Here is a 26,586-nt window from a genome sequence, read left to right as displayed (position 1 = left end):
TTTTTTGTTGTTTGTTATGGACAACCTTGTGTGCCAGAGAAATATATTTGGTAAGAAAGAGTAAAAATCTGAAAATTTGTCATGTTTCGCTGTCAAACTGTTCATGTGTTTTCACAAGTAAATTTTCACAAGTAAATTTCCAATGCTCTCTTGGTGGGATGGATGGTAACTTACTTTTCTTATCAATCAGAGCAACTCTATCCTATCATGAGCATCTGTTAGATAATTTATGCAAAGGAGAATAATAGATAGTGAAATGTTTAGGCTGCATAAGTATCATTTTAAAAGATTGTCTCAGCGAAAGTACAAATTAGCCTTCATGCTAATTTATATGGTTGATGAGATGTTAGAATAAAGCTAGTTAGTGGTGAAGTTTGGCAAAAAAACAACACTGTTGAGGAAAAAAAATGCCACAACAACTTCTGACCAATTAGATTTCAGAATTCAACAGCATTATTATGATAAGAATCAGAAAACTTCTTTTTAAGCTGTGGAGAAAAGCATCATATCCGTTTAGCCAGAACAAGCTTTATCGGCGGAAAAATGGATCAAGAGGCATTATGAGAGACACATGAATTGACTGACATTTTCCATCAGAAACTACCTGTTATTAAAAAGGTACAAATGGAGGAGCTGAGAACTAATCTATGTCTAATTCCTTCAACAAAGACCGTCCAGATACAAGCATTCACAGTCATCTGGTAGTGAAATGAAGGGCTACTTATGCTAACAGCACATGATTTTGAGTGAACAATTGTCACCATTATTGATTATGTCTGGCAGCTTTGGCATACTCAACTTTTAAATCTCCATAGCCTTCGATTATGATCGATTCAGTATAAAGACACTGAGGATGAAGAATTGGCTCCGTAATCTACATTCGACATTACACATCTCTACATACCTTCCATAACGTAGACGAGTGAGCCTACGTCGCCCTCCTTAATAATGCAGCTCTCTTTGTCATATTCCACCGGGTACATGCAGTCCACTATCTCCTGGATTTGTGAAAGCTCCAAGTTCTTCATGAAGTCATTGTCTAGAATGGCCTCCTTGATGAGCTCCTTGGACCTGTAGAAGAAAAGAACTTAATGGCTTTGGAGCTGCGTATAAAACACAATCAAAAACTATCACGCATGAAAATCAATTAACTACTCATGATGGTCTAGTGATATCCAGACAACCTGCATGGTCACGGGTAAGCACAGAATCAAATGACCCATTCAGACAAACAATAAGACGGTTCCTTTCTTTCAGACAGACTGAATGTGCTATCATCTTTTAAAAAAAGAAAAAAAAAAGATATGAAAGTGGTTATTTCTTTTAAAGATATAAGGTTACATGGATCTAGACTTTATGAAAGTAATCAGTGCTGTACACAGAACTAAATTCTAAATAACAGCCTCGGTCATATTGATTGAGGGTTGCGCAGTACGTTTCATCTTTTTGTCCTGCATCAGGAGGCCCTGTCATTTCCGGCAGAACACCATTCAGAAATGCCCTTTCAGAAGCCACAACTTTCCATCTATGCTCTGGTTGACTTTAATTATTTTATTATACCGATAATGCAAAAGCGAGATGCTCCGTCTGCTTGAGATAAATCAGAACAATTTCCTTGAATTTGCACTCCAGGGCTGGAGTGGAAAATGAAACATCTGCTCCAGTGAACTTGCTATCCTGTCCTGAGAAGAGTAAGAGGTAGGGAGATGACTCGCGGATACATTTGAACTACCCTGACTTCTTCGCTCACAATTGCTGAAAAAGAATATGTTAGGGTCCATTTCTGTTCTATTAGCATGTTACTCAATTCCGTATGGGTCACCCTATCCCAGATAAGTTAAAAAAAAAGGAAAAGGTAACCCTGACTGGGGTGCCAACCCATCGCAGGGCACACTATGGGACCTAGGAAATGTCAATAGGCTTACTCTGCATTGTCTTTGGACAAAGCACTGGGAGATCATGCAGCCTCTGTGTATACAGACAGGGGTTTGGAAATGGTATTATAGCCCTTTCCAGATTGATTGCTTCTCCACAATCGCTGCCTCAGCCTTTCCCTCTTGGCATTTTATTTAACACACATCTAAATGCTCCAGACCAGCAAAATGGCAAAACGTATGCTTTTATAGAGGTCTACACACCTGCTGATGATCAATTGATCAAGGGATGATGATTAACAGTACCAACTAACTCTCTTAAATCCTGTTTTAAATTCACGTTTGTTTTCTTTTTTATTGGGCTTCACTTTTGTTAAACAAATAACGGCACGGTGAAAAAGTTATACTGTATCTTTTTGATTGTATGAGGTGGTATTGGCCCAATGCTAAGATCCGCTACAATCAAATTATTTTTATGATGTTTTTACATAAAAACAAATAGAATTAAAAGGGGCGATACTAAATTTTCAACATAACTATAAGCACTAAGCCACATTAAGAGCTGAATAAGGTAGCTAATGGTAGCCTTGCACCATAAGGGTTCAGGTTTGATTCCTACCTCGGGTATGTGTGCATGGTGGGTTTCCTCAGTGTTTTGTGTGTGTATTGTATGTGCATGTGCCCTGTGATGGATTGGCACCTTGTCCTGGGTGTACCCCACCTCATCATGCCCTTAGTCTCCTGTGATGGACTCAAGGCCCCCCCTGACCCTACAGTATATACAGGATTAAGCAATATTGATGATGAGTGAGAGCGAGTGATACTGTAAGTCCCAATTTGACATGTAATAAAGCTTGTATTTTGCCTGCTTATGAACAGGTTATTTCCGGTGTCATTTCCAGATCCACGCTCAGTTTAATAACCCAATCCAATCCAAATCCAGGTTGAACAATGCTCTCAATTACATATGATCTTTGTAATGGTCTGTTATATTTCCAGTTATCCATTGTTCTTGTGTAAAATGTATTGTATTTATGTTAAACTATAGTTTTCTTAAGTATTACCATTATCTGTTCCGCTTCTAGCGCTTTTGACAAACGGACACTTTTGGTTCCATGCCCCCTATAATTTTCTTTTGTTAATGTCAGGTTTAAGCCATGTTTTCCCCAACTGAAAAGATCATTTTATCACTGCAATGATGCTTGACAGTTGGCCAATTGTGATGTTACCCGCTCTGAAAGCTGTGCAATATTCTCTGCTGCTGTTGAGCTTCAAATTTCTTACAAAAACACATCTTTAGTTGCTCAGTTGTTCCATAAGATTTTCCCTTCTACTGTACTTCCTCCCTGTGTTGATCCTGTTTCATCATATATTGCTGACCATTGGCTGTTTTTGATCACACTTCCGCCTCAAACTACAAATACATTATTATACAGTACATCAAAATACTTTTTTTTCTAATTTTTCTTTCTTTACTGCCGTGCTCAGGCTTAACTTTCACCCGTCAAGACTGAAAAAGAAGAGACATGTATGTGTGTTAATTAGCAAAGGTTTGCAGCAGTTTGCATGAAAGTTTTAATGAGTTGTTGCATAATGACTTGAAATCGTGACTACGCCTGAAGCACAAACCACAGTGGGTATTAATATGAAGATTCATGATTAATAAAGATGACATTAGAACCTCTCTACAAGTATCGTAAGAATAGTAAGAATAGGAAGTATATAGTATAGCAAGGGTTTCATGTTGTTTTAACTTTTAAGTCCCTGAAACGGAAGAAAAGTGTGGCATTGCCGAACCGAGTCCATATTTCCAGATGTTTGTTAATCAGGAGTCAATGAGCTAGTGTGGGTAGTGTGAGAATCGGATTACATACTGCATAAGGATCACTTGTATAATATACATTTCTCAACCACACTTTTAGACTGCTCCTAAAGAAGTGCATGGAGCTAATGCTACAATAACACCTCTTCTACTTAATTTTTAATTCATCATAATCATTTCTTTTTTTTTGGGTGGGGGGGGGAGGGGTTAGTTATGTCCAATTCCTCCCCGCCACTAGGGGGCTCCCACATTAAGACTACTACAATCACTTAGTCGGGAGGGCCGTAGACTATAAGATGTTTCCCCCTAACCATGTGACGCCAGCCGACCGCATCTTTTTCAAAAACTGCTCGCTCATGCACTATTGGTAGCGGCGTAACACCCTCAGAGGACAGCGCTTTTCTCCATAGAGATTAGGCTAACTGGCATTCCCAAATTGCCCGTAGTGTGTGAATGTTGATCAGAGGTCCTACCATGGTCGTAAAATAGGACAAAATACAATGGTCACTATTGGCCTCCAAGGTCCCTAGTTGGACTCCAGAGGTTCCTGGATGGATGGCTGGATGGATGGATGGATGGATGGATAGATGGGACTGTTATTTTACAATCAGAAATAATCTGATAAGCCGAGTAATTTGCTCTAATTTATCAAGTATAAAACAAGGTAAACAACACATGCTTACAGAAAAAGTCCTGGGTAAAATACTGTTAATTTATGATATTTTATGTTTAAAATAGCAAGAAACCTAATTTTAATGTGATAACATCCCAGTACTTCAGAAAAGGCAGCAAGGTTATCATAAAACACATGATAAAAATGTGTAGATTCTTTTTATTATTTGTGTTATTTTACAGTTAAATAGTTTTTCTACAAGGCCAAAAAAAAGACTGTTCCTTTAATGAATTACTTCTGTAGCTCCACTTCAAAGTGATTTACTATAAAATATAATCATTATCTGTATTAAAATTAACTGATCGCCCCTTCATTATATGAGAGGTATTCATATGGTACGGTCCAAAAAATGACAAAAACATTTTCATTCTTTTTATGTTTTTCTATTGTTTTTATTGGCCTGATTTATACAGTCAATTAGATTTCCCCTCTAATGTGACCTCAAATAAGACAAGACCTTCTGCCAGCTTGATGCTCCACCATAGTTTGTCCCTTATCTGAGGGGTCTTTTAGCTGAAGAATAAATAGACATATTTTTGAGGAGCTCTGAGTCCTCTGTTAACTTGCTAATGAAATAGTAACGACGGAATTTAAGACAAATAAGCCTGGTCCCTCAGTTAAAAGAAATGATCCTATAAAAAAGGAAGACAGCCCACAATGACTTGCAATATAAGTGGATCTAATTTATCCTTTTTATACTGGGCGCATCCCCACTACTGGTATCCAGGTTCTATTACTGGCGGTGGTGGATCAGTGTGCTGAGTCTCTAAGTTACTGATCAGAAGGTCAGCAGCAACCATGGGCATCTGTGGGATCATGCAAGAAGAAGGGGGTGGAGGAAAGTGTTTCCTCCTCCTAACGGAATGTGAGCAGCAGTTTAAAAAGACACACTCGGCAGCTTCGTGTGCGTCAAAGGAAGAACTTGTTAGCCTTGTGGGCTAGTTGCTGTTGATTTGGGTAGTGCCCTAACATGATGGAAACTAGAACCTCAGGGAAACAAAAAACAGTTAAGCCAAAGACAAAAACTTTGCAGACTTTCTCCTCAGGCAAGGTTTAACCCCAATTTTCTCCATCTGCCTGACTTACAGAATTTTATTTTATTGACACATATACAGTGGAACCTTGTATTGTGAGTAACTAGGTCTGTGAGCGTTTTGCAAGACGAGCCAAATTTTTTAATACATTTAACTTGTTAAACGAGTGGGGTTATGATTCACGTGCACTGTAACGCGTATAAACTTTGCCTTTCGAGTGCCCGCTAATCGTGGGTAAGCCTGGGTAATCATCCCCCTAGGGCTGGACGATATGGCAAAACTTTACATCACGATATATTTCTTAAAATTTTGGTCGATACGATATAATTCCGATTTTTTTTTTTTTTTATAAAAACAGTACAAAAAAATAAGGTTCACTTTTTATTTGTATTTAGCCTTTACAAACAAGAAATGTGAAATAAACTATCAAATAAATAAAACTCTCAGACTCAGCTTATTAACAATAATATACTTCCATTTAAACTAGAACAGGCTGATTATTCATATAAATTGAAACAACAAACAAACTGCTTCAGCCAGAATAAAGAAACAAAAATAATAAAATAAATAAAGAGTGAGCAACAACAAAAACACATTGCTCTGGCCGGAACATTGTTTAGTGTTGATGACACCCTATGACTGGCTCTAAAGGTTTCTAGAAAGGGGCAAATACTTTTCCATGGCACTGCACAGCTTTTTCTTATTTTCGTGTAACTTTTAGCTCCATCTTTTCTTCTTCCTCCTTTTCATTCATTGAAATCACTTTTAATTTGCTGCATCGAGAAAGGATTAATATTTCTCCCTCCGTAAATTGTGTCTAATTAATATTGAGGAAGGGCAATACATCCGCATGCGCGGTAACATAAACACACTGTTAGCTTCTCTGCTTTATTAGTAATGTTGCTTGCGGCAGCGTAACAGCCCATTAATTCATGCTCATTTACTGATGAGATGGACAAACTGCTCGATGGCCCCGTTCTTTTATTTGCTACATTGTCAGGTTATAGTACAACCTTTCGGGTGGATCCTGCACTTAAATCCAACTAAAAACTACTGAAAAGAAAACAAAACTCAGGCTCTATATCCCATCTTACATCTCGCATTCGCGTTCACACACACCGGACCTCATTACCCACAATGCATCTCCCGCACTGGACTACACTCCCGTAAACAGCTGTCATAAATCAACCTCTCTCTCCCGCAACAACACGCTCTTTGCGGCGCCCGTGCGATCGACGAACTCATCTATATGAGTAGGAAAAAGATGCAATATTATGGTTTCCGTCATTTTTTATATATTTGCGTACTGACTGAGCCGGCCCACCGGGAAAACTCCTGGTACTCCAGATGGCCAGTCTGCCACTGTATATATATTCAAATGTATATTGAAATATCGGAAATGTGTTTAAAAATCGTATCACTGTTATTGAAAAAAATTCTATCGCGTGTGTGACCACGTGTTTTTTATTTTGTGTCCAAGGGTAGTGACCGTTCTTTAGTAACTGTACTGCAACAACGGCCTCTGTGAAAAAAAAAAGTTTAAAAGGCTTTAGCAGTGCAGGAGATCAATCTGATTAGAGGAGTGATTCTGTGTGTGTGTGTGTGTGTGTGTGTGTGTGTGTGTGTGTGTGTGTGTGTGTGTGTGTGTAAAAAAAAAACGTCCTACACAGTAGCCCCCTGCCCCTGCTTCTTCCCTTGTCTAGTATGGAGGACTAAACATGACATAATTATAAATAAATAAATGTTTAAATAGATAAGTAAATAAATAAATAAATAAATGTGTGAATAAATAGGTAAATAAATAAATTAGCCGTGAAAAATTGCTAAATATATTCCTACTTTTGTTTATTAACATAATTCTTCATTTATTTATTTCTGCATTTTCACATTTCTACATTTCTTTGTTGCTGTATGCTGATAAGGTAGGCGGTCCCATGCCTTAGTCGAAACCGTGATTGGTTAAATGAAGTGAGATTGTTTCTTTTTACAAGCTACCACTAATCAGTTAAAATTATTAACCGGTAAAATTGAGAAACTCGCAGCAAATGACTACGTTTTATATTAAGTCAAAAGATTAATGGACGATTTAGTTCAGCTTGATGCTAAGATGAATGTTGACCTTAACCAAACTGTGTTTGACTGTCTTCAAAAAGGCGCCAACTTTATATCCTCACACAGAAGGAGGAAGGGAACGTCGGGCGTCCATGGAACGTTTTACCTCCGAATATAATTGAGGCTCATCTGCCTCTGGGTAAAACACACCATGGACGCCCACTGTTCCCTTCCTGTTTCTGCATAAAGGTATGAAGTTCTTGAAGACCGTCAAGCACAGTTTGGTTAAGGATCCCACAGAACGTGTGCTAACAGCCTCTCGTTGGCAGCCATTTGCATAGTTACTGTAGTTTCAGATAACTAAAAAGCATCACGCTGATTAGATCGATTGCTTCTGTCTGAGGTGCCCTGCGGCCCAATCCCGGTTTCAACTAAGGTTGGGACCGCCTACCTTATCAGCATACAGCGACAAAGAAATGTAGAAATGTGGAAATGCAGAAATAAATAAATGTAGAAATGTGGAAATGCAGAAATTAATAAATCTTGAAATATGTTAATAAACAAAAGTAGGAATATATTTAGCAATTTTCCTAGGGCTTATTGTATTTATTTATTTATTTTTATATTTACCTATTTATTCACACATTTATTTATTTATAATTATGTCATGTTTAGTCCTCTATAGTCTAACACCAGTTCTTATCAAAAGTAAAGTGCAGGTTAATTTGTGATATTTTTACTTTGTATAAATTTTTTTCATATGAATATTTTTGGGTTGTAAAATGCATCATCAGAGTTTCCATTATTTCTTATAAATAAATTTACTTTGATATATGAGTGTTTTGATATACAAGTACGCTTCCAAAACGAATTATGCTCACAATCCAAGGTTTAAGTGTACCATAAACTGTAAATGTTGGTGCTGTTTGTGTTTTTGCTGCTTCTGTCAAAGAGTCGCCACAGAAGATTATCAGATCCGCACTACAACACGGTACAGGTTTTACGCCTGTTGCCTTTCCTGACACAACCCTCCAATTTTATCCAGGCTTTTGCCTGTGTAACGAGTTCGATCTTTTTGCACGGGTGGCACCACAGACGCACGGACACGAGGCGAGGTCTTAACTGAAAAAATGGTAGAAATAGAGGGTTTAAGGAGGGAGGATGGACAGAAAAGGGAGGAAAGGAGTGAAGGTGTGCAATTAAATTAAATTAAATTAAATTAAATTAAATTAAATTAAACTAAACCCCAGCCTTCTTCATAGCAGGCAAAAAAACTACCATTGAGCCATCTATGTTTTTGGGTAATATAAAAATCCTAAATGTGCTCATCCATAGTAATTTTTTTGCACATAAAATGGTTAGATCATGTTTGTTGTGCTTAATTTTTACAGTATAAAGCACTAATCTCATTTATAGATAAATAAGCCTAATACCCCATTTCTCATGCCTATCTGAATCCCTGAGATACTTTATTTACCCTAGTGTCGAGTTAAATTAATTAATAATTCAGTTCTGTGAAATTAAAGAGTAATTTTTTCCCTTTTTTTTTTTGCATACTTTTATATATAAAAGTATGAGATTCTTAAATAATTACTAAAATGTAATTGTTGTTGTAATTGTTATTTTTTTTAAGGTCACTGGCGGTCGTATAATCATTTCACTGCATATCGTGTATGACTCTGTATGTGACAAATAAAACTTGAATTTGATTTGATTTGATTTGGCAAGTTGTGGGGGAAATGATTGTGGAAATTTGTGAATTTTCACAAATTAAGCTCAATTTCATTGATTTACAGTACCTTCCTGCATTCCCCTTAATCCCACATTGTAACAAGTGCCAGTATCAGTACTTAAAAAAAATATATTGTGGAAAAGTATTTTTGTACTTGTTTATACTTAAATACATTAACTTTATCTGTTTTTTTTTTTTTTCTTAAATTACCACCTTGCCTAGATGGGCAAGTAACCATATATCCTAACCTCACTGAAAAAAAAGCATTGGAACTTTAGTTTATTTTTCCAAGAATGAATACTCTATAGTGAAAATCTAGTTTAAAAAATATGGTTTAAAAAAATCAAATTCTTGAACAGATTCCTGGGTTCTTGGCTGGAAGTCCAAGGGAGAATGGAAAATTGGCCGTACTTGGCCCAACTAATCAAGGTGATCTGTGAGCTCATGTATGCAGAAGAGGGCAAATAGCGCCATGTGATACGGAATGGGCAGCAGTTCCTAAGTATGCGCAATGTGTTGACCATGTGTCTTGTGAATAGACGCACATGCTAGCCTTCACCCTCACCGAATTATAGGGCTGGCGAGTGGATAGGAACTAGAAACCAATACCAATTTGGACCAAAAAAAAAAAAAATAATAATTTAGCCTAAAATGTCTTTCTCTAATACTGACCTTTCTTTCAGACCCGATCCACAGTGAAGGAAATCTAAATTTCATTCAAATGTTCTTTTATAGAACATTAAGACGGTCATAGATTGTGCACATGATAGTAAATTGCAAATCATATTTCCATAAATCATTTAATCACCAATGCCTTGGAGAGACTGTATTCAGTCCCACATGTTAGAATGACCTGAGTGAAAGCTCTATGATGATTTATGGGGTTATTTCCATCTCAGAGTTCTTGGGCATGCCGCAAATGTTTCATATTATATCCCCTTAGTGAGGTACCTCCCAAATTCTTTGCATATTATTGAATCTATAGCCTTATAATAACAGCTATATAAAGTTTTGGAGGAATAATAAAACAAAAGTTCCACCTGTTCCAGTGCACCTGAATCGACTTGAAAGACTCCATGCATGCAATACTTGATAAGCACCAAAATTGGCTCCAATAATAAATGTACTGGCACTGGCACTTCATTAGGCCTTTGTAAACGTCAAAGACTCTCGTGTTCATTAGCGAGATCAGAAAGGACAGCGCTCCAGAGAGCCAAAGTTTTCTTTTGAGCTGGCAGTCCCATGAGGTGGCTATCATTCAAGTCCAGCTCCGTGTGAGCCTGTCCAAAAACGACCGGCGTTTACTTTGAGAAAAGAGAGTGGCCATGGAGACATGGAGTGAAATGCCGCTTATCGCCAGGCTCCACAATATCGAATGCAAATGTTTGATCTGAAGATGCATCATTAGAGCTCAGAGGAATACTGATGCTGTATTTCAGCCACATGGAGTCTGGCTTTATTAAGCAAAGCCAAATAGATTCAATTAATTCTGGCATCTGTGGTGGGTCAGGATGCTCACCGTGCACACTGCAATCATGCTCTGCTTGGCCGTCCACTCATTTTCCGTGTGTATTTCTTAAGCACACTTCCACTCTTTTGTTTAAAAGATTTATGTCTGCGAGGCCAAAGAGTCCAAGGCAGAGCAACAGCCCTTATAAGGAGAAAGTATGCTCACAGGGATAGACACATTCCTGGGAAAAAAACCTTTACACAGGCCGTGGATTGAGAGAATCTTACTCTGAATACTTTTTTTTTTCAAGGACTCCTTTTCCTCATAATGTCATCCTGTATAATAAAAGGTTAGCTGAATGGCATTAAAAGCACAAAGACACAAAGCATTAAAAGCATTAAACATATTGTAAAGTAATGTGCATGCATTTAGCAGTTCCTCACAAGCCTTGATAAGCCTCTGTCTGGGGGGGATAAAAAAATATTCTCTGAAATGGTTCACACTGTTGCTTCAGGCATTGCAAACTGACGCTGTGACACTAGCTGAGAAAAAAAAAAAACTTCTGATATATTCCAGCCCACGCTTTTTCAAAAATAGTTTCAAAGATAGATAATGGCTGGAAAGGAAACAAACCGGTGCAAAAGAGATATAATATCCCGAGGAAGATTGGATCCACAGTGACAACTGCCAGTACGCAATTAATCTCTGGTTCAGAATGTGCACAGCCATGCATCCATGTTCATTAACATCCAAGAGCGCTCTTGCTCCCTGCATAGCACAACTCCTCGCATACTTTATCTATTTTATCTTTTGAACGCATAGATGAACTGATCCTCTCTTTGTATTCTGCACATCTCACTACGCTGACCTCTTCCACTTTAGTGCGATCACAGATCTTCAGCTTCACCTTTCGCTAAACAGCACGACGTCACCCTGGATCTACTTCAACATGAAGACGTATTAGCATATGTGAGCCTGTCCATGCGATTAACAGAAGGAGCACGAGGACAGATTGCATGCATCCAGAGCTGAAACGAGTAATGCTTTCCAGGCTGCGCTGGAAGAGAGGATCTATCTCACGCGGGCAAAGAGAGAGTTGTGAAAATGCTCTCTCGAGCACAATGACAAAGAGAGAGAATGCAAGAATAAGGGATGAGGGAAGGAGAGGAATGGACGCAGAGTAATTGGGCTGCACCAGAAAAAAAAAAAAACATCGTTTTTAAATGTTTTAATATCCACTGATGAACATGCCACTTTTTTACTTAATCAGTGTCACTATGATCCACCCACTTTAAAGGGAAGTTAGGAAGGAGGACGTCCTATAATTATGTGAATAAGCTACATTTCTTCCCGGATCGCTATTTTATGTCAGTGTTAGGATGAATGAGCTGAAGCAACAAGTGTTCACTCGCTCGTGTTTGTGCTTAAACGGGTTGCACATTGTACAAGCGGACCAAATATGCAGTCCAACCTGGCAGATCCATCAACACTCCATGTGTTAGTTCAGAGCTGCTGTGTGTGCCAGAGAGAAGCAGGTAGAACAACCAAGCAGATGTTAATTCCTTGCAGGAAAAACCCTATTGAAATGATTTATTCCATTGTCAAAAAAGTGATAAGTCTGGCAGGATGGAAATGCGCTGTGTGCCTACTGTGAATCACATTGTTAAGCCGTCAGAAAAGCAAAAAAGATGACGTCAAAAGCACATTTTAATCATTATGCAGGCATATTCCCAGTGCATGCTTCATTCATCTTTGGTAAACGTTTCATCATGATCAGGATGGAACTAGTGATCTGTCCTAAAAAAATTTATATGCTGAAATTCAACGGGAAGCCCAAATATCACCCAACACATTTTCACACCGAAATAATGTAATCCATTTGAATTATCGTGTAAAAATAAATTTTAGGTGCCTTCTTTAGTACAGTTTTTTTTTTTTATGTAAACAGAACTATTGCTCAGGCAGCATGGTTAGCACTGTTGCCCTGCACCTCCAGGGTCCGGGTTCGATTCCCGCCTTTGTGTGCATGGAGTTTGCATGTTCGCCATTGGCGTTCCCAAATTGCCCGTAATGTGTATGTGTGTATGTCCAGGGTGTACCCCGCCACATGCCCTAAGTCTCCTGGGATAAGCTTCAGGCCCCCTACGACCCTGGATTGAGAGGTATAGACGATGACGGACTGAGTGAGTGAAAAATATTGCTGCAAAATAAAGAGGGAGTACGTCACAAAGGGCCGTGTTAGAAGCAAAATATTTACTTATCACATCAGGACTAATACAGTATAGGTTTAAAAGTTAAGATGAACAGGTTATAATAATATCCCAAGCAGTAATGCACTCAACAGATGCATTCAACAGATGAAGTAGGAACCCTGCATGTTACCCTAGTTTTGTTAGCAACATGCTTGGCAGCACATTCTAATGTGTGTGTGTGTGTCTATAGTGTATACATCTATATATCACTCACTCATCGTCTAAACCGCTTTATCCTGTATACAGAGTAACGGAGGCCTGGAGCCAATCCTAGGAGACTTGGGGCGTGAGGCGTGGCACACCCTGGACAGAGTGTCAATCCATTGCAGAGCAACACACACACACTCATTCACACACTACGGGCATCCTGGGAACGCTAAATAGCCTAATCTGCTTGGTTTGGACCAACCAAGTAAACCCACCAAGCTCAGTGAGAACATGCCAACTCAACACTAAAAACTTTGTATTAATTTGTTATAGATGACGTCTTGCAGCTGACCTGCAGGACCCTCACAGCCCAGTATTCGGCCATGGCCCTCACTAATTCATCATCTATACCGCGTTATCCTGTACAGGATGGCAGAGGGCCTGGACAGAGATTTAGGTAGAGTACAATTTGAACAGAGTGCCAATCCATTGCAAGAGACACACAAACACACAATATGGGCAATTTTTGTATGGTATTTAGGTAGCCTAATTTGCATGTTTTGGACTGCTAGAATATCCTGAGAAAACCCACCAAACTCAGGGAGAACATGCAAACTCGTGCACACTGATCCAAGGTGGAAATCAAACCCGTGGTGCAATGTGACAGTGCTAACCACTACACTGTGGGCCATGGCCATGTTACTGTTTGTCAAAGTTCATTCTAATAAATAAAAACATTAAATAAATTGTGCCTTTTTTTTTCATTTCATCATACAGTATAAGAACTTAAAAAAAATCATAATTATCAATCCTTAATGAAGTACAAAAAAAATTTAATTAAAAAACTTTTTAAAAAACAAGATTTATTTTCCTTTTTTGCAATATCACCCAGCCGTCCCTAAAGTTTATTCCAGGAAGCTCAGCACACAAAACAGCAGTGGGCTGGGCACTGACCCATCAAAGGGCACAGGCACCCGATTAGCCCTCAATGCATGTCTTTGGACTGTGTGGGAAACCAGATTACTCTAAAAAAAAAAACACCAAGCACAGGAAGAACATGCAAACTAAACATACAAACCAGAGACAAAACTCACTCAAACCAAGAACCCAGGAGGGCCAGAGATTCACCACACAATAGGTCCTAAGTGACCTTACTTCCAGATTATAAAAGTTTTAAGGTATTGAAGTTTGTATGAAATAAATTCAGAGGTATTGAGTGACTAAGGAGGAACCATTTGAGAAGATGGTGAGCAAAATGCACACAACAGACAAACAACAACAACAAAAGATAGCACTGCGGTGTAGAACAACTTATATGTGGTAAATAATAAATACAAAACTGAGTGCATGTAGTTTTAATCTGACTTTTTTAGCTTTAATTGGCTGTTATATTCCACTGCTGTAACAGACAGATGCTCCTGCCATTTGAGAACCGCTCTGATGACGGAGTAACTGGAGCATCTGATGGTTTAACATGTCTGTGGCCCAATTCGAAATGTGAAAACCTGTATTGATCACAACTCTGATCAACACACCAGTAAATAAAGAATATCACATTGTTTAAATGCTGGTTACTTTTTTCACAAACTGCTTTAACAAGATGGAAACCGGGGAGCTGAAGCTGCTTCAGCAATGCCACCTGTATGATTGCAGCTACACAGTTTAACTGTAAGATCTTCCTATATTGTGACTTTCATTCCTTCAACGACTTTTAATAAACTTTTAAAACATGGTCCTTACTCACTCACTCATTGTCTATCCCGCTTTATCCTGTACAAAGATTCAGAGGACTCTTGGACAGAGACTTAGGGTACGAGGCAGGGTACGCCCTGGACGGGGTGCCAATCTATCGCAGGGCACACACACACTCATTCACACACATAGGGCACGTCAAATAGCCTAACCTGCATGTCTTTGGACCCACCAAGGAAACACACCAGACTCAGTGAGAACATGCCATCTCAACATAAATGCAGAATATCACCTTGTTTAAATCTCATGTCTTTGTTTTATTAGTTCTAGTTCCTTTTTTGCTCTTCCAGAAACGCTGTTTAACTGTCAGATCTTCCTATGGTGTGACTTTCATTCCTTGAACTTCAATGAAAACTTTTGCAACTTGAAGAACACACCACACCACATCACATGCATGCACAGTGAGAGAGACCTACTCTGCGCTCTTGGGGTAGAAGGGTAGGGTGACTTGGCTGAGATCCTGGAAGTCCAGGGCTGTCGGCTCAGCCGAGATGGCTTGCCGTTTGGTCCTCTGCTGCTCATGCAGCTCGTTGTGTTTCTGCTGGACCTGCTGCGTGGCCGGTCTGATCACAGAGCGGTACTTATCCAGCTCGGTCTGGAGTTTCTGGATCAGCTCGTCCTTCTGGTCCAGCTCGAGCTCGAGCTCATCGATCAGCGCGTCCCTCTGCCTCAGCTCCTCGATCTTCTCCTGCAGGGCGTACTGCAGGTCGCGCAGGGTGCCCATGATCTTCCCACCCTGATGCGCACAGCCGACCCGGACGCGCGCGCGCAACACAAAAAAATAATTAAAAAAAACAACAAATATGCAGGATTCTGCTCAACCGCGCGCGCACCTGATCACTCCTCAATGCAAAAAGAAAATAAAAAGAAGAAAAAACGAAAGTCACGAGCGCGGACGCATCGCAGTCACACAAAGTTGCTTCTTTTCTCACGCGCTTCTTGCTACACAGAGGCGCGCGGAGTCACGAGCGCTCCCGGAATGCCAAAACACTCGCGCGACTCTCCTCTCCTCTCCGCCCAGCCAATCGGCACGCGCACGCGGACAGCACGCAGCCAATGAGAGCGCTCGGGCACTTGATCCTGTCTGGGAAACCTGTTACGCTCACACGTGAAGTTTGAGATGCATCACCACACGCACTGATGATCTAAAGGAAATCCCCGAGGGCGATAAGAGCGCCAGGGTACACTTGAATAGAAAGATTTCTGGCATGTCAATAAATTCAGAAATAATAATAAATAAAAAAAACAGCCTATAGGTGGCGTAGTGGTCGGCACTGTCACCTCGCACCTCCAGGTTCCAGGTTCGATTTCCGCCTCAGGGTCTGTGTGCATGGAGTTCGCATGTGTGATGGGTTTCCTCAGGGTGCTCCGGTTTCCTCCAACAGTCCAAAGACATGCAGATTAGGCTAATTGGCATTCCCAAGTTGCCCTCAGTGTGTCAATACAGAAGTACCACGGTCGTACGGTCATAAAATGCAATGGTAATCATTACTGGGCTTCACAGTCCCTAGTTGGATACAGAGGTTGCTAGATGGATGGATGGATGGATGGATGGATGGATGAATGGATGGATCATGTTGTTTGGTAATAATAGTAATTAAAGCAGATCTATCTCACCAACCTGCCCTAAGTCTCCTGGCATAAGGTTCCAGGCTCCCCCTGTGACCCCGTACACAAGATAAAGTGGTATACACGATGAGTGAGTGAGTCAAAAAACACCCATACATGTGAAAGTGTAATGTTTATATTCTAAAGTAGCATGGCTTTTCTCTAAGCTGACTGCAAGTTAATTTGGATGAACGAATGTTTATGAATATGAGGGACATATTTCCATTAGATCATGTCCTTACTTTTATCCTCAGCCATTAATTATAACATATTTATTGAATGAAATAAATCAGTTTTAATGACTGCACGCGACACATTTTGGCTAATTGTAAGAAGGTCACCTTATCATTTCCAGAGTTAAAGGATCAAATCTCACCACTGTGTATGGGGTTTACATGTCCCACTATGCTTTGCGGGTTTTCTCCAGGTACTGTGGTGTTCTCAACTGTCCAAAGACCTGTGTTGTTTACTGAGTTTCATTTCTATACTTATCTTTTCTATACTTATTTTTATACCGCTTATCCTGTGAGCTTATCCCAGGAGACTTTGGACACAAGGTGCCAATCCATCGCAGGACACACAGACAAACACTATGGGCAATTTACCCTATTCTGCATGTCTTCCTGCCCAACAAGCACAGGGAGCACATACAAACTGCACACACTCAGACCCAAGACAGGATTCAAACCCTCGACCCTGAAGGTGCGAGCCCACAGTGTTAGCCACTATGTCACCATGCCACCTGTAGGCTGATTTGTATTTCTAAATTGTCTGCTTGTGTAAAAACAAATATATGTGATCTTGTGCACTACATTGGTTGGCACCCCATCCCCTCGACCAAATGCAAATGTTATGCCTAATTAACATCCTATAATTTATTTCTTACTATATTAACAATAATTACATTGAAATATTTTATAACAAGCATAAGCTTACATTATGTTATAATGTATATGTTAAAATGTATGTAATATATCCAAATATTGCCTGTCTATCTATAAATAAAATAGCTTACTTAATTTTGCCCTTATGTTTTGCTTTGGTGTGTGGTGCAGTTTCGCACCTGGTAGACATGGTCCTAGATTCAATCATTAGTTGTCTGGGTCGTGTTTCTATTCATGTTCTTCCTGTCTCTGCAATGGGCTTCCTCTTCATTTTGCCCCTGAAGCTTGTTATTAGGTGGACTGAATTAGAAGGTAGAATAAATTTGCCTTAAGATGTGAATTGGTATGCATGATACCCCTGGATAGTGTGTTCCAGCCTCACTTCCAGCATTCCCAGAATAGGCTCTGGAGCCACAGATACCCTGACCAAAAGAAAGCATTTCCTGAAATTGAGTTCTTTTTGGAGACAATTTTGTGTGTGTACAGTACCTGTTGCATACAATTTTTGTGGAGCAATTACCCGTTTTCACTGTCCATCTCAGGTGTTTATTAATAATTACAACATAGTTTAATAGCATAAGGAAATCTCGAAACACATGCATTTGGAAATATTTATATAACTAATTAGGATTCAAAGATTCTATAATGTGTGTAAATGTCTTTAGCCTGTGTGATCTCATCTGATTGTCAATTCAGCAACCATATTGAAATTAATACTTGTATGGTACTGTAAAGACGTTTTATGCATATAATGCTCTGTAGCATTTTGCCTGTTTTTGTCTTTGCACTTATTAAAACTTATCAATATATGGATAGCTTATATGTGTCATAAGTAAAATTGTTTGAAAAGTAAGACCATATGTGGCTGCTTATGTTCTGCAGTTACCCACTCACCCCTGGGTAAAATATTCAGCTCGACCAGCACTACTCTAAACAGATGGAGTTTTAATGATCTCCAGCAAACACGCTGAGGAAATGTCCAATGAAGCATCTGTGCGAGAACCATCAAACTCACCAGGGTTTGTTTCATCGCTGTTGCATGAGTCAACTAAACAAGTCAGGTTTTCTGCATCAATTACCCTAAAAAACCATAAAATATATTTTATTGTCATATAAATGACTTAATAATTCTCTATATAACTATCGGACCATATGAAAATGTTTACTACAAAATGAAAGATGCACAAAGTACTGTACAAAGAATTACATTACCATATCTAGTAGTGCATATCTAATCAGTGCATATTGTTTGAAAAGAGGTTCAAATGCTCCCTCTTGGGGTAGAAAGAAAGTATGACAGGCTAATTGGATTAAACCACTTCTGTTTGTGCCACTATAGTGGTCTGTAACTATATAGTTGAGAAACAGCCCTGATTTAAAATCAAGCGACTGTTATAGGTTTGTCCAAAGATTACAAGATTTGTTATATTTGATTTCTCTAACATTGATGTTATGTAATCCATAATTTCCATCCAATATATGGACACCCAGGAAATACAGCAGTGGCCAAAAGTATTAGGACAACATATGCCATATACTGTATTCTAGCTCTTCCTCTGCACAAAAACACAGATGCTTCCACAACTCAGTCTGAAGAATTGTCCTAATTATCTGGAAACTAGTGAAGATATGTCTGTGTAACAATCTTATTCAGTTGCTGAATCTGTTATACAATGGTGATGAAGGCAGTAGCAATCAAGAAACCATCATCTACATGATCTTCAGGTCTATCAATCAAGCAGGAATAGATTGAGCGAGTGACGCAAGACTACCGCAGACGTCTTTTTGACCCTGTGCCCAACCGGACCCAGCAGGTTTATTGATAATATTGATTGTTTTATGGCTATTTAATTGCAAAAAAGAACAGGTTATTCTTATTGTCTTGATTGTCATTAATCTAAAACTTTGATAATGTCATTAAAACTATGAATTTCACTTTTGTCTCAATACTCTTGTCGTCCACTGTAGTTGCCGTGTGCTGCCTTCTGAACCTGATATACTTTGTCTCTGAAGCACAAACCGTCCCCAAACTCACAAATATACTGATCCGTTCAGGCAAACCCCATGTAACACAAGCATTACTGATGCTGCAAGTGTCCATCATAACAATTTTGTGCATACTGGATAGCATAATGTACTTTATTAGCAATATTAAATTTTCTTTCCTAGCATTTAGACAGCCTCTTTTTATCTCGTTTCTACGCAAGCACAGATTTGAATCTATCCCATTCATTATGGTGAATTACAGGCCCAAATAGGGCGCCATGGCGTTCTGGCTGAAGACACACAAGGAGTCTGGGGAGCACATCAAAGTGTCACGCCAAGATGCAATGCAAATGCAAGAAGGGCCGGCGTGACAAATGCAGCATCCTTTTATCTGTCCACGCAAAAATAATGCACTGTCCATGCTCGAGTGCTGTTTAAGGAGCTTGTTGATTAATTTAAGGAGTGATAAATTCAAAGATGTTATCTACAGTACGTGGGAGGCAGACTCTTCAAAAAACACAAACAAGTCCTTTTTTCTTTAGCGGCAAAGCTGTGTTTACTGTACTTGTAAAATTACGGTTTGCACGAAAGCTATCTTGCATAGGTATGATAAGAGCCCTGGACTTATATGTTTGTAGAAGAAGTTGAGGTGGTTTGGTGGGTTTCCTTTAGGTGCTCTGTTTTCCTCCCACAGTCCAAAGACATACTGTACAGATTAGCCTAATAATCCTAATACGTCCCTTAGACGTTCCCAAATTGTCCGTAGCATGTGAATGACAATCGAGCGTCAAGCTGGCAAACGACCCCTTGAGTAACTGCCACAGAAACAATGCATATATCTCCAGGGTGGGGAGTATCTGTCGCCCGATCTGCCAGATGGCACGTGGATGGACCAAAATAACAAAAACAATATTGCACAGGAACAAATGAATGACAAGAACTACTAAATAAAGTACATTAACTGTATATAATGGTGAACTACTCATTAAATTTACTATTAAAGCTGAAGCGACATAGTCTACTCCAGATCTTCATCACTATCAGTCTGAAGCTTTATTTAACCATTATTATTCTAAACTCGATGCTCTGAGAATGCAGTAGGAAAGTATCTTTCTAACGCTCTATCATTCTTTTAAGTAGTACAAAGTAGTATGTCAGGGTGTCTTCTACATAGTCACAAAGCAGTGACTTACATTAATACATCACTCTGTGTATCATGTATTACTTCCATAGTCTTTGAAATATAATTACTAGACATTACAGAATGATCCTTAGGAAGTCATCCTGCATTCGATATACAGGGAGGCTAATCAGTGAACCGTATAGTCAGTGCTACAGATCTAGCAAATGCTTGATGATTTAATAAAAAGAAATAAATAAATAAAAAACTTTGTATGAACTAACTTTATATAGCTCATTAGAACGTTACTGCTGATGCTATTAGCAGCCATGGTGATCCGATCTGACTTGAACTCAGAGACCATCCCAGAGATCTGACGGGAAGAATTCAGAGATCAGTGCACACTTGCTTTGATTATTCCTCAGATTGTTACATAGCCTCTAAAGATCAGAGAATATTTTGTTTTTGTTTTTTTTAATACGCACACTTTGTATATAGGGCTCAGGATTGTGCACTATAGAGTGACATATACTTTTTTCTCAGCACAAAATAGGCAATATGATGAACTGAATTACCCAACTACCCAAACATGACTCAGCAAAAAAGAAAAAAAATGAGTCACACACAGACATGATTACGTGTTTTCATTGTTGTTTCTATAACCAGAACCTAAAAATAATATGCTCATTTTGAGAGTTCTACATTCCCATATTCCGGTAGTGATAAAAAATAAATAAATAACCTTTAAAAAAATAATAAAACTCAAATACACAGTTTGATGTCTGAAGCCTCCCTGGTAACACACACCAGCAAGGCTTCCATTTGTATTCATTTTTTAGCATCATGTAATTATAATAGAGGTCTATTTTTTGCATTATTATAGAGTTGAGAAAGGACTTTAGTTAATATTTTAGGCGTTAATTTACAGTAGTTCACATCTGATTTTGCTTACTCCCTGCATATTTACCCATGATTAACTATGTGTTGTAATTCCTTATGGGAAATTAAAACAAGAACAGTTTTTTAAATTCTATTATTATTATTATTATTATTATTATTATTATTATTATTATAACTATATTAAATGGGCACACTTTAATTTTAGAAGCCATAATTAATAACTTTTTTAACACTAAATACTTTCTGTAATTTGGCGACATCTAGTGGTTGGAATATAAACTAGCATGAACTCACTATCTTAAGAAAAAATTGACTGAAAAACACTAATTTTAAAATTCATGATTCTAAATTGCTTTAAAAAATTTTCAGCTCTGTTTTTTAAACAAACTATCATGCAAGCTTCTCATCATAGCTTTTTATTTTATTACAGTTAAATCACTTTTATTAACAGGCAACATGATCCATCCATCTAGGAACCTCTGTAATCCAACTCGGGACTGTGGAGGCCATTGGTGATTACCCATGTACTTCCCATTTTACAATCGTATGACTGGACTGTGGTAGGACCTCCAGACAACATTCTCTTACACACACACACACACACACACACACACACACACACACACACACACACACACACACATTTACACACTACAGACATTTTGAGAATGGCAATTAATTGGACTGTGGGAGGAAACCCACCATGCACGGGGAGAACTCCATGCACACAGACCGCAAGGCGGGACTCAAACTCGGACCATGGAGAAAGCAACATGATACTGAATTATCAATTAAATAAGGACACCTACAATATATCTTTAATCTGCTCCTTATTAACTGCTCGTGCTTAGATCCTAATGTGACTTTAAATGAGTGCATAAAAAAAGGCAGGAGTACTTGAAGGTGAAAAGCAACTCAAAGATAGTGCTGATAATTAACTTGTGTGCATAAAAAAGCCTAATTAAAGCAATAAATTATCTAAATTATTCCAATAAAATCATTTCCAATGTTTTCAAATCACTTCAGATTCAGTTTAGACTGTTTGTAAGCTCATGTAATCAAAAGTCCTAAAATACAGTGCTCCAACAACCGGCAGTGCATGTTGCATAATTTAATAAAGGTTTGCATTAACTGGAATTCAGGGCGCATTTAAGGCTGGGATGAAACCTAACAAATTGCATGACTGTATATGGCAGGAAGTTCATCTGGCATTAAATATGTAAGAGTAAGCATTAAATATTCAGCAAGGTTAGGATCCAGGAGGTAAGCTGTGCTTGAGTGGTGAGAGAGAGGAGGGAGGGAGGAGTACACAAAGACTGCTTTCACATCCGAAAGAGCATCCATCTGTAATCTGCGGCCAGTAGCGCCGGGCACTGGCGGAGATGTGTTGATGTTTAGCTAAAAATAGAGCAAGACGTGCGTTCTTTAAATATGAAAAATAAATGCAAGGTGGGGAGTGAACTTTATGCAAACACCTAAAGCAAATTCCAAGCTTGATACTATTGAATGTCAAAGCTGCTATTTCAAAGACTCTCAGAACTAACGGTATCCAACCTATGCTTTAGTAGTACATTATTAAAGGGCTACAGCACATGTACTGTCTTTATTGCCTTTAAAATAACATTAGAAGCTACATAGAGATGCTTTAATAGCAGTTAGTGAAAGTGTAATTTTATACACAAAGGTAGAAAAGATGTATCTTTTGGAGCGCCACCCCAGGGACAAATTAATGTGTAGTTTATTGAGTTTAAATGAAGTGAAGTGAAGTGGTTCAGGTCATGTAGTTTATCCCTTTTCATGCTATAAATCGTTATATATTTAAGCTATATTTTAGCTAAACTAAACTTAAATATTGACCTGTATTTTTTTGCAGTTTGTGCATAAATCTTAATTCACTTTATATAAAGTAACTAAAAATAATGGAGTTATAGCAAAAAATGTGCTTTAAACCTAACTGTTAATAAATGATGTTTAAGTGCTCTCATAGACAGGCAGTGGTGGCTCTGCGTTACTGATTGGAAGGTCATTTCAAAAAAATCATTTCACTGATAAATTTAACTTACATAAGGTACACGTGACAAATACTTGAATCTTACTTACAGTAGGATGTAATTAATCAATTAATTAGGAAGCATATAAACACCCATACCTTTATGCATTAAAAAAAAGTCACCATTATTAAAAGTAATTTTCCTTCCTTTTAAACTATCCATGTTTTAGCATGTCTGGAAGTCAAAATTCTAAAGAAACTCTTGGTCAATCTATAGAAGGACAGTCCCAGAGACAAATAGCTAGGAATCTTAAAATCCCCATTTCTACCACTAACAGAATTACAGTTTAATTTAAAGGACAGGGTTTAAATCTGAACGAATTTAGAACCTGGCCAACCTGGACCTTTTTAAAAGATTTCTTTGTGCTTTGTCTTTCAGAACAACCCTCACATTCAATGCTTGGGTGGGTAGTTGCTTTTTAAGTCAATAAAAGAAAGTCAACATCAAAGTGTTAATAATATACTAATAGCTAAAATTAGTATATTTAAACGGTTTAAAATTTAAATGGTTTAGGGCATACGTTTAATTCTAAAACTATGGGTGTCTTCTTTTACTTCTTGGCTGTTATGTCTGTTTTTGTTTTTATATGAAGGAAAAAAACATGACTTCCTCCATCTGAATTCTGAGAATTCTGGTTAATTATTAAACAAACAAACAAACGAACAATGTGGAAACTATCTCATTTTATATCTTCTTTTTTCGGGGACAATATTCTTAGTTGATCCAAAGAATTTAAATAATTCTGTCCCTCAAGAAATCTCTGCATAGAGAAATGAACCGATATATATACTATGATTTACTGGCAGCGGAGTTGATACATAATCATAGTAAAGTACTACGATATCTTTACAGATAAGGATGACTGTTTTAGTTTATATTACTGTATGTTTGCAGGAATTAAAAAATATGTAGTATAAACTATGATCAATTAGCTACATATGCACATTTGGTTGTTGCATAACAACCGAGTAGAAGGACTAAAATCTTGCTCAAGGACTAAAACCATGTCATCTTGGAAGAGCTGTGATTTAAAGACATGACCTTCTGATCTTTCTGAAACTGAAGGCTTCACCCACTGACCTTTGTGTAGGCAAACTTTTACGAGCAAACTCAAGTTAATGAACACCTTAGATATTTGACTTTATCATGAATATTTATCTGCCGTTTGACTATAATCCAATGCACTGCTTAAAAATTGTTCTGTAAAAATAGTTCATACAAATAACTGTACAATATTGATACCAGGTTTTCTGCAGCCCATAAGTTGGGGACGCACTGACAATTTGTCTGTAAGAAGATTATTATTAAAATGTATTAAAATGTTTAAAATTTAAGGCTAAGTGGATCATTTGCCTGTGCTACTAATCACACCAGCCTGAACAAATTATACTGTCAAATTTAGAGTGATTTACTGGCAGCCGAGTTTACATAGTCATAGTGAAGTACTATAATATATTTACACATAAAGCTATGTGTTTTACTGTACAGTAGCCTAAAACCATAACATTAACAGTAACATTAATCAGCCAAATGTGCAAACGTAGCTATTTGATCCCATTTTATACTACATCTTTTCATCCCTTAATTCTCTCCACCGTCAACACGAGCAGCATATACAGGTACATATGTAGTATAACATACTGTATGATCGAATAGCTACACATGCACATTTGGCTGATGCAATACAAGGACCCAAGGACCCAAATCGTGTTATCTGGGATTCAAACACATGACCTTCTGATGTGTAACTCAAAGCTTCACCCACTGACCCATAGCAGTGAAGGCAAACTTTTACAAGTGAACTTCAAGTTGATAAACACCTTAGATATTCCACTTTACATTGTAATCCAATGCACTGCTTACTTAAGGTTCAGGAAAAATTATTTAACTGTACAGTGTTGACACGCAGTGTTTACCGTCCATAAGTTAGACAGTGAAAATGTGTTTAAATGTAGCTGTTTAAACAAATAGCTAGATACTATGTACATTCAGCTGATGCAGTACAACTGAGCAAGAGTTTAAAAGACGATCTTGTTGAAGGACACAAATCATGTCAGCTGGGATTCAAACACATGACTTTCTGATGTTTACCTTGAAGCCAACACTGGAGGCAAACCTTTTATACTAAAAAATATATCTGCATATGAATATACTTTTCTGGTATTGGACTGTAATCCAATCGAGGGATTAATAATTGTTGACACCAGGTGTTTGCAGCCCATAAGTTGGACAGTTTGTTCAATAGTTATCTGTAATTATTATTATTATTATTATTATTAATAAAATGTGTTTAAATGTAGGCTAGCTGTTTGATCAAATAGGTAGACACTAAGTACATTCGGCTGATGCAGTACAACTGAGCAGGAGTTTAGAAGAAGATCTTGCTCAAGGACACAAACCATGTCAGCTGGGATTTAAACACATGACCTTCTGATGTTTATCTCAAAGCCAACACTGGGGGCAAACTTTTACTGGCAAAATATAAATGCATATGTATATACTAATCCAATCGAGTGATTAATAATTGTTGTGTTTGAACAAGAAGGTTGTTATTAAAAAAATCTCACATGTTTTACATTTAACCCTAAGTTGATTAGTCATTATCTCGTGCCACTAATTACACCATCCTGGTGCCGACTTTATAAGAATAAACCTATATATATATATTTTTTTTTCTCTCTCTCTCTTGCCTGTCAGTCTTGGGGTATTTGCGGAAAGCCTCTCCGGTGAGCTCGGTGAAGGAGGTGAAGCTCTGCGGCTCCGCTGAGATGCCCTGCGCGCGCCTGGTCCTCGGGCCGATCATCTGCGCGCGCGGTAACACCGACTGACACTTGTGCAGCTTCCTCCTCAGCTCCTGGATCTCCTCTTCCTTCTCGCCGAGGCGTCTTTCCATCTCCCTAATCCTGTCCTCCTTCATCACGAGCAGCCTGGCCAGGTCCTTGTCCAGATCGCTCATCTTTGAAGAAGAAGAAGAAAAAAACTAAACAAACAAAACAAACTTTTTTTATGGAAAAGCCGCCGGTGCGCGTGGTGCGGGTGGTGCGGGTGGTGCGGGTGCGCTCCCGCCTTCTTCAGATCTCCCGCGTCCGGATTCACTTAAAATGAAAAGACGCTCTTGTGCTCATACTCGTCACACACACACACACACACACACACACACACCTAGTTAATTAATAACTGTGTGTCATTAAAAACAAAAAAACAAAACTAAAACCACACTGTACGGAGAGCTCTTCTACAACAGTCCGC

The 26,586-nt window shown here is 38.4% G+C and overlaps 1 protein-coding gene across 3 annotated transcripts in view; it reads right to left on the bottom strand.

Annotated features, from left to right (window-relative positions):
• The window catches only part of prkg1b (protein kinase cGMP-dependent 1b), a 186,504-nt gene extending 160,189 nt beyond the window's left edge, over positions 1-26,315 (bottom strand). Inside the window, exons 1-2 of one of the 3 annotated variants that reach the window (XM_053511347.1) lie at positions 26,028-26,315; positions 905-1,071 (exon numbers count right to left, since the gene is read on the bottom strand). In XM_053511347.1, coding sequence (XP_053367322.1) covers positions 905-1,071; positions 26,028-26,293 — 433 coding nt within the window. In that variant the 5' untranslated portion in view covers positions 26,294-26,315. Of the gene's footprint in view, positions 1-904; positions 1,072-15,020; positions 15,132-15,204; positions 15,578-26,027 lie in introns of those variants that run through there. The other 2 variants (XM_053511346.1, XM_053511348.1) reach the window with 2 other exon arrangements.
• Between the last annotated feature and the right edge of the window lie 271 nt (positions 26,316-26,586).

This window comes from Clarias gariepinus, chromosome 14, assembly GCF_024256425.1.
Source record: "Clarias gariepinus isolate MV-2021 ecotype Netherlands chromosome 14, CGAR_prim_01v2, whole genome shotgun sequence".
Taxonomy (NCBI): Eukaryota; Metazoa; Chordata; class Actinopteri; order Siluriformes; family Clariidae; genus Clarias; species Clarias gariepinus.
The sequence above is the reverse complement of the archived record's forward strand: the minus strand, read 5'-3'. Positions and strand labels throughout refer to the sequence as shown.